The sequence below is a fragment of the Triticum dicoccoides genome, chromosome 2A (genome assembly GCF_002162155.2).
Source record: "Triticum dicoccoides isolate Atlit2015 ecotype Zavitan chromosome 2A, WEW_v2.0, whole genome shotgun sequence".
Lineage (NCBI taxonomy): Eukaryota > Viridiplantae > Streptophyta > Magnoliopsida > Poales > Poaceae > Triticum > Triticum dicoccoides.
Window position 1 is genome coordinate 732,313,898 of NC_041382.1, and position 9,290 is coordinate 732,323,187.

At 46.7% G+C, this 9,290-nt stretch overlaps 1 protein-coding gene across 1 annotated transcript; it reads left to right on the plus strand.

Annotated features, from left to right (window-relative positions):
- The first annotated feature begins 5,762 nt into the window (after positions 1-5,762).
- On the plus strand, positions 5,763-7,360 carry LOC119352136. Its single transcript, XM_037618863.1, has 2 exons — positions 5,763-6,868; positions 7,042-7,360. The coding sequence occupies exon 1, from the start codon at positions 5,892-5,894 to the stop codon at positions 6,531-6,533; it is 642 nt and encodes a 213-aa protein (XP_037474760.1). The 5' UTR covers positions 5,763-5,891; the 3' UTR covers positions 6,534-6,868; positions 7,042-7,360.
- The last annotated feature ends 1,930 nt before the right edge of the window (positions 7,361-9,290 follow it).

Sequence of the window (9,290 nt, forward strand, 5' to 3'; positions counted from 1 at the left end):
ACTATGCATGCATCACCATCACCGCTCGTGCACCCCGACAACTTCTGTGATAAGTAGTATGACAACAGACACATCACAGATTCGATAACTTAGATATAAACACCATGCAACTTTAACCAAAGGAAAAGGTTGTTATAACCAAATTAACTTTAACCCACGGGAGGTTAAATAGTTCCCCGAGTAACTCTATATGTAAATAGCATGATAATTTACGCACCGTAAACATGATAACTAACATACAAATATCATGATAACTTTGACCCCAAGAAAAAAGTTGTCGAAAACACCCCCCCTCCCGGTTAATTTTTTATGTTAATTGCATGATAATTTAGTCACTGCAGTTCCGGTAACTTGCGTTCAAACACAATGATAACTTTGAACCGGAAAAAAAGTATTGAAAATGTACCATGTAATTTCTGTGTAAATAGCATGTTAATTTACACAATGCAGACATGATAACTTATATACAACAGTGTGGTAAGTTTGACCTGGGGGAAAGTTGTTGGAAACATACCCCTAATAAATTTTGTGTAAATAGCATGATACTTTATTCACAATGGATTTCATAGCTTACGTACGAACATCATGATAACTTTGACCCAGGGGGAAACTGTTGTTGAAAATAGGGGGGAGTGGGTTGTTGTTGAAAACACACCTCTGATAACTTCTATGTAAATAACATGGTAATATGTTGCTATCCGAGTTGATAACTGACGTACAAACATCAGGGTAACTTTTGACTAGGTGTCTCGATAACTTCTGTGCAAATAGCATGATAATACATGGACAACAGAGCTGATAACTCAGGTACAAATACCGTTGTAACTTTTGGCCACGAAATAAAATTTGTTGAAAAAAGATACCCGCGATAATTTCTGTGTAAATAATATGGTAATATACGCATACCAGAGCTGATAACTCACGTACGAAGACCACGTTAACTTTCACTCGTTTTTTCTTTCAAGAAGACATAACCTCGATACCTTTTTGTGTAAATAATATGGTAATAGTCGACCACAGACCGCGGTAACTTTGATCCAGGGAGAACAAATTGAAAAACATACCCTCAATAACCTCAACGTAAATGCCATGGTATTCTACGCACCATAGACCTAAGCACTGCACGGTCTGGCACCTACCTAAACCAGTCTAGCCAGGCACAATGCACAATTTTTTGTTTTATGTGGGTCATGCCATGTTGGCATGTGGACCTCACCTCGTGGCCCAAGGACGACTTCGATCGTAGACGGCGGGTATTGGATAATTTACTTATAATACCATGGTAAATTTTGACTCATGCAAAAAAAATAGTTGAAACATACCCCTGATAACATCAGTGTAACACCATGATAAGTTACACACTATGGGCATGATAACTTTTGGGCTGAAAAAAAGTCGTCGAAACATATCAACATGGGATCTTGTTTCGATGCTCTCGTCGTGGCAAATTTTTACGTGAAAACGGATTTTAAATCGGAGCGACGATTTGAGCTACAAAACATTTTAAAGTTTTAAAACAGGAAGAATCTTTTGCTGACATCATCTATTTTGTCTTTTAGTTTACATGCATGCATGAAATCATTAATCAAGGCTGGTTGCGTGTGTTTTCTCTGCCACCACCCACAGAATTATCTAGTAAGGTTACATGCATGCATGATTAGGTAGGAAGAAGTAGGCGTATGGATCTGTTGCTTATCTTCCGGTCAGTCAGAAGTTAGCACAATTATTATTGTTATTATTATTATGAATTTTCTTAATTCTTAGTTTAAAAATAGGGCATGTGAGTTTAGGTCCTGAAATCCAGTATCCTATTGCCACTTTGTTATATTGTAATGATAGTTTATATAATCATACATTTAAATAGACATCTCTACAAAATACAACAGGGCGAACTTACAAAGTTGTCAAGCAGAAAAAGTCAATTAGACCTCTTAGCTTATGCATGTCTATAAATATATACTTTCAATATATATTGGATCGTGGTATATTTGTCGCATATATCTTGGGATAATGCCAGTGCAGTTTTTATGCTCTAATTCAATAAAAAAATCTTGGGATAATGCCAATGCAGTTTTTATGCTCTAATTCATACGTATACATGACGATCAAACTTCATATTTAAACATGAGAATGACATCGGAAGGTAGGAGGTATGCGTCAGTCAATTATTTATCTGTCTCTTATCAAGTAGTCTATAGCTTAAGTTTCAAAACTCCCAATGCCAGCTTCCTGGAGCCATACCAGAATGTTTCTTATGTTACAGTTATCACTTTTGCTAGTAATTCCTTGAGCGAGTAAAAAATAACTACTTTCAATTCATTGAAATGCACTGTTCGATTCTGACATTTGGATTTATGAAGTGCAAAATAATGATGAGAAACCTACATTGGACGGCTATCAAGGCTGACTGAAAACTTGCTATTTTTGGGAAAAAAATTAACTATTGTTAAGTTGTATCTTTAACGTTTTGAGTTGCAAAACTATGTTAGACAGGGCCGTTTGTGTATTGTCATGCTAGCTAATGGAGGCTTGATATATACATGGAGCTATATCTCATGAATAAAGGAGCGAGACTGCCTTTGTCATAATTACAATGTGATCTACAGCGCTCGCGATGCAGATCGGTTTGTACAATATGAAAGAATGTACTGTGCTGTGCCCGACAGCTGCAAGAACATGATGGATCTATCCATGCGGCAGCCATGGCCCATGGCTAAACGACTGCCGGAGCTAGCAGCACGTACGTACGGATCATTATCAGTTGGAGACCAGTTAATGTCATGTGCTAAGCATCATTATTGGGCTCCAGTTAATCATCGGAGCAAGCTAGCCAATCGTGTGGGCAGTTGGTAACCACAGCTTGTGAGCCTGGATTATCGTATAACCACTTCAGCCCAATGCAATTCATTAGGAAGGTGAAGGACACACACGCTTAAAGCTCTACTTTTGGGATCTTGATTAGGCAGAGGAGGAAGAAGACGCCTACCCAGCTATCTAGCTTATGATATTTTATGAAGGCTTCCGTGTCGATCCGACGATCCTCCAGTTTATCTGATTAGTAATTATCGCTTAAAAAATCTAGCTTAAACATTTGTGGAAGTAGTTATGCACTTTAAATATTGCCAATAATGGGGCCTTGCGTGACTGCGTAATTTGCAGTTCAGCAAACGTTCTGTATAGTTAGCTCAGCGGTTATTTTTCAGAAATTTTCGAAATTTCCGGGTGAGGTTTATGGTTTCTTGGACCGATGGAGAGCTAGCTTGCACGTACGTCCCATGTACTATAAAGGCAGTGGCCGGACAGGGTACATGATATTATTCATATCTCATATGGAAAGGGCGCGAGTCGCCATACACACATGCAAGCTTTATCCCGTCGATGGGAACAGGTTAACAGTCACACGTACGAGTGGCTAGCTACGTCGTTACATAGATAGATTGATGCATGGATAGATAAAGCTGCCGCTTGCCGGTGCCCGGGTGCAAGTGCGACTGCGCAACGCTCATGCTGTGTTCTTGTTTGTTTTCTTTCTAGCATGCAGCACGGATGCATGCATGATCGACCTCTCACGCTCTCTCTACATCGTTCTGTCTGGTCTGTGCTCATGCGTGATTAGCAAGTTCTAAGGGCATCTTCAAGACAGAACTTTAAACCTCCATTATATGTCTGAATCACAGTGTCCAAATCATTTTTTATCCAACGGGACCCATATATATTCACTTAGAAGTCTAAACGTATGGGTTTCGGTCTCTAAGAGACAAACGTGAGGCATTGCCGGAGTCCGGATATGCACTTGAACAATCACATGCATGACCTTTTTTTCTCCCTCCTCTCACCACATGCATGGTTCCCATTTACTTTTTCTCGTCCCAACGAAATACTTTAATGCAATCCTTCAAAACAAATATTGTAAAAATGTCTGCGGACACATCATAACCATAAATGTTCATGGACACATGAGACATGTCCACGGACATGATAACGGAGGGAGCCATCCAAAATTCCTGATTTTTCCGGTCATGTCCATCGCCACCCATCACCGCGCCACCCGCTGGAAACCGCCCACGATCGGACCACGCCTCTCCTCCACTCCGGCCTGTTGCGCTCCATGTCCTTGAGCATAGGCCGCTCGTAGCCCGCAACAGCCGCGCAATACAACATGGGGTCGACGTCGGAAGAGCAGGAAGATCGCCGTCGACGTGGCCGCGGAGGGACTCGCAACGGCCAGGAGGAGCGTCGTCGTGACCCGCATGCCATGCGTCTTGGCGCAGTGGTTCGCCGGGGAGCACTTCGGCGCGCACGACATTGTTGGCTGCTACCTCAAGTACAGCCGCCTCAGCGCTCAGGCGATGCACCGGGCTCCTCAAGGGCGGCGCTGAGAGGCCATCGCCGATTCTGAGACTGGGGGAGGGGGTCCCGTTCAGTGATTTGGTCTGCACGGGTGTGTTTCTCTTTGCCTTCCCAGTCGATTATACTGCTCGTATCACCTAGCTAGCACGGTTGTACGCCATGGAGGTGAATATCCATTGTTAGATCAGTACTACTAGTAGTAGCATTGGTCAACGAAGAATTAGATATGAGGGTGGAGAGTGCAAGCGGAGATAGATTGCACATATTCTCGAGGGCGTGATACATAGGTGAGGAGGAGGAACCTGACGGACCCGTGTGGTGCGGACCGTCCCATGAATTCAAACCCGTCCATGCAAGTACGTTCACCTCGCTCACTTTTGACGTTTTGACCGATTATTAGCAATCAATTCCGCGTCTGGCAGTAGCTTTCCAGCCAATTTCCCGCGGAACCTCGTGGACCAGAGCTTGCCCAGGTACATATGACATTATCTGGTATCTATAAGCTGGTTCGGGAGCAGCAACGTGCGCGTCCCTGTCGCTTCGCGCAGTGTCTACGCAGTGCTGGTAGAGGTAGGCCGGCGACGTGTGCGGTATCGAACCGCAGCCTGGAGCGAGTGGGAGAGTGAAAGGAAACTAGGAGGCGCGACGGACAGCGATCGGGGGGCGGGGACGGAGGTGGCATGTCACGGTAGGCGATGCACGAGCGCCCCGGGACGGGACCCCCTACCCCAGCCCAGCAGCTATCGGCCGTCCCGGTCCCGGTGGTCGCCGGCTTGCCTTGCCGCTTCTTTCAGCCGTCACTCGCGCGCGGCGCCAGCCCATCCCGTCCATCGGTAGGTCGCGCTCGCCCCACCCCCACCACGTGCGGCGTCACCACCCCGCCGAGCCACGTCCGCCTCCGCCTGCACCGCACCCATAATCTTTCAACCGGCCGCCCGTCTACGAGGATGTACTGCTGACCATGGATATGCTTGGTTGAATCCACCACGCGAGCCGCATGCCCTAGTGGTGCACCGTGCACCGCGCGTGTAGACCATGGATGTATTGCATCCACAAACCTTGGGAAACGATCGTTCGCTGGTGAGATGGATCGACGTCGCCGAATCCGTTGGACATATGTATGATTGTGTTTGTGTATGCACGTCGCCCGACGCGCCGGTGACCCCGTTCCTTCATGTTAAAGTGTGTACTATAGGATGTATACGGTACATGTGTGGGCGTGCGCTGTACTCTAGATTGTTAGGATTTGTTCGGTTGATCTCTATCTTTTATATATAGATCATGACTTGGAGATCAATCCTACAATAACATAACTACCTAACCCTGTAATCTTCTGTGCCTATAAGTAACACGCAACGCGTTCCTGCCAAAGCATACGCTTAACGCATCTTTACATGGTATTCAGAGCCATTCTCCTCTAAGCACATCTCCCTTGCGCCGCCATCTCTTCCTCAAGCTCCACCGCAGCCGCCGCATCCGTACTCATCCCCATCGCTGAAAAACTCCATCGCTCCAACTTCAACGTCTGGCATGCGCAATCTATGGTCACCATCTGTGGCGCTCAGTTGGTCACCTATCTCGATCCAGAGAGGGGGGTGCCGACGCTCAAGTTGTTTGACAAAGCTGGCAAGGTCATCGACGTGCCGAACCCGACATACGAGATCGACAGGGCTCGAGACTCTCAGGTTTTGAGTTTCCTTTTCAATTCCATCTCACCTCCTGTGATGGTTCAGATCGCATCTTGCACCATGGCGTCAGCAGCATGGATTGTAATCACGGAGATCTTCATCTCCCAGACGCAGGCGGCCATCGTCAACACGAGGATCGCCCTCTCCACCACCAAAAAGGGGAACTCCACCATTGCCGAGTACCTTGGCCGCATGAAGGCCCTCGGCGATGAGATGGCTGCCATCGGCAAGCCGCTCACAGACGACGATATGGTGTCATACATCCTTGCTGGCCTGGACTTCGACTACATCTCCTTCGTCTCCTCCGTCTGCGCCAGGACCGTCCCCGTCAAGCCCAACGAGCTCTACGCCCAACATCAACTTCGAGAGCCGCCTCGCCATGTTCGAGGGTGGCAACTCGTCGTCTCACTCCTCCGCCAACGCTGCTTCCCGTGGCGGTGGCGGCGGTGGTTTCCCTCGTGGCGGAGGCTGCGACAGGAACGGAGGCGGCCGTGACCACGGTGGTGGCCGTGGCAATGGAGGCAACGACAGCCGAGGAAACGGCCACGGTGCACGTGGCCAAGGAGGCGGCAGACGAGATGAGCTCCCTGAGGTGTTCTGTCAGATCTGCAAGAAGCCCAACCATACTGCCCTCAAGTGCTACCGGCGCTTTGACATTGCATTCACCAAGGAGAAGAGTGCAAGCACCGTGTCCAACTCCTCCAACAGCGTCGACACCAACTGGTATGTCGACACAGGCGCCACCGACCACATCATTGGCGAGTTGGACAAGCTCACCATGAGGGAGAGGTAGAACTGACATGATCAAGTAAACATGCCCAACGGAGTAGGTATGAAAATTGCTCATATTGGTCAAGCATATGTTCGTACTCCCACTCATAATCTTCATCTAAAAGATGTCCTTTATTCACCTAAAGCCACAAAAAATCTTATTTGTGCCCATCATCTATCACAAGATAATCATGTGTTTCTTGAAACTCACCCTCGTTTCTTCTTCATTAAGGACAAGGCAACGAGGAGCACCCTCCTCCACGGCAGGTGTAGAGCCGGCCTCTACCCCCTATCATCGGCTTCTTTAGGCCCTGGCAGGCATGCTTTTGGCACCACCAAGATCTCTCCGTTAAGGTGGTACGATCGATTAGGTCATCCGTCCTCGCAAATCGTCCAACATGTTATTACAAAGAACAAAATTCCTTTTTTACTTCATGAGTAGAATAAAGAGGGAGTGTGTGATGCATGCCATAAGGGCAAAAGTCACCCACTTCCCTATCCAAATTCTAGTAGTTCCTCGAATGCTCCTTTAGAGCTTATCAACTCTGATGTATGGGGGCCTGCCCATGATTCGATCAATAAGAAACATTATTATGTGAACTTTATTGATGATTTCAGTAAATTTACTTGGATATTCCTTCTCAAACATAGGTCACAAGTTTTTAAAGTGTTTCATGAATTTCAAGCACTTGTAGAAATACTATTTGATCGAAAAATCATCAACATGCAAACCGATTGGGGTGGTGAGTATGAAAGGTTAAATTCATTTTTTCGCCAAATTGGCTTCACACACCATGTTTCCTGTCCGCATGCTCATCACCAGAACGGCTCCACCGAAAGGAAACACCGTCACATTGTTGAGGTTGGCCTTTCTCTCTTAGCTCATGCGTCTATGCCCTTGAAGTTTTGGGATGAGGCATTCATAGCTGCCACATATTTGATCAATCGTACGCCAAGTTAGGTGATCAATCTTGAGACTCCACTAGAAAAATTATTTCATGAGACACCAAACTATCATGCCCTTCGTACCTTTGGGTGCGCATGTTGGCCCAACCTCCGTCCTTTTAATGCTCGCAAGCTCGAATTTCGCTCCAAACAATGTGTATTCCTTGGCTACAGTAACCTTCACAAAGGTTTCAAGTGTCCAGACATAACTGTTGGATGTGTTTATATTTCTCGTGACGTCGTGTTTGATGAAACAGTGTTCCCTTTTGCCAAATTAAACCCCAATGCCGGTGCTCTTATCAGACCCGAAGTCCTTCTTGTCTCTGAAAATTCCTCCTCCTTACATCTTGATCATGGGGACGGACATATAGCTAATGATCACTTGGGTAATTCTGATAAAAATTCTGCTATAAATTTCGGAGGAAATCCGGTTGTGCACTATGATTTTATGCAGCAGCTGGGGACAAACATGGAGCACGAAGCTGATTCAGGAGCTGCACCAAAAGCTGACGGCAGCGATCCCGATGAGGATTCACCCTCGCCTGCCGCACCAGGCGGTGGCAGCGCGCCCTCCTCAGGGTCAGGCGGGCCAGCGATAGGCGACCACGCGTCTCCCCGCGGCCCCGCGGGTGAGGCAACGACAATCCACGGCGGGCCCACAGCGGAGCAGGTGGGTCAGCTGCACTCACGCGCCAGGCCAGGCAGTCCCCCGCGCCTGGCGGTTCCCCAGCTGGGCCTCGACAAGTGGCCCAACGAGCGGCCAGCTCCGGCTCCGAGGAAATCCACCTGGGATCGGGTGCCTCTGGGTCGTGCGCCGCGCCGGATCCTCTTGGATCTTCTGTGCCGCGGCCCTCCGCTGCAGTTTCCGTGCTAGTACAGAGAACCGGGTCACAACATGGGGTTTTGAAACCAAAGGTTTATACAGATGACACGGTCAGGTATGATAATATGCGTTTTGGAGGCCTAGCTGTTACAGGTGAGCCAGGAAACTTGACTGAGGCATTTGAAGATAAAAATTGGAAAAATTGATATGGATGAAGAATATAATGCTCATGTTAGAAATAAAACATGGCACCTAGTTCCTCCAACAAGAGGCAGAAATATTATTGATTGTAAGTGGTTTACAGAGTCAAAAGAAAGGCTAGTGGAGAGATAGACAGATACAAGGCTAGATTAGTAGCAAAGGGTTCGAAACAACGGTACAACATAGACTATGAGGACACATTTAGTCCAATTGTTAAAGCAGCTACTATCAGACTTGATCTCTCTGTTGCAGTATCAAATGGTTGGAGTCTTCGTCAATTGGATGTACGGAATGCGTTCCTTCATGGCGTTCTAGAGGAGGAAGTCTACATGAAACAACCACCTAGGTATGAGGTAAAAGACAATCATTATTATGTTTGCAAACTTGACAAGGCATTATATGGTCTAAAACAAGCACCTAGAGCATGGTACTCTAGGTTAAGTGAGAAACTTCAAAGACTTGGTTTTCGACCTTCAAAGGCTGACATGTCACTTTTCTTCTGTAAAAAGGGA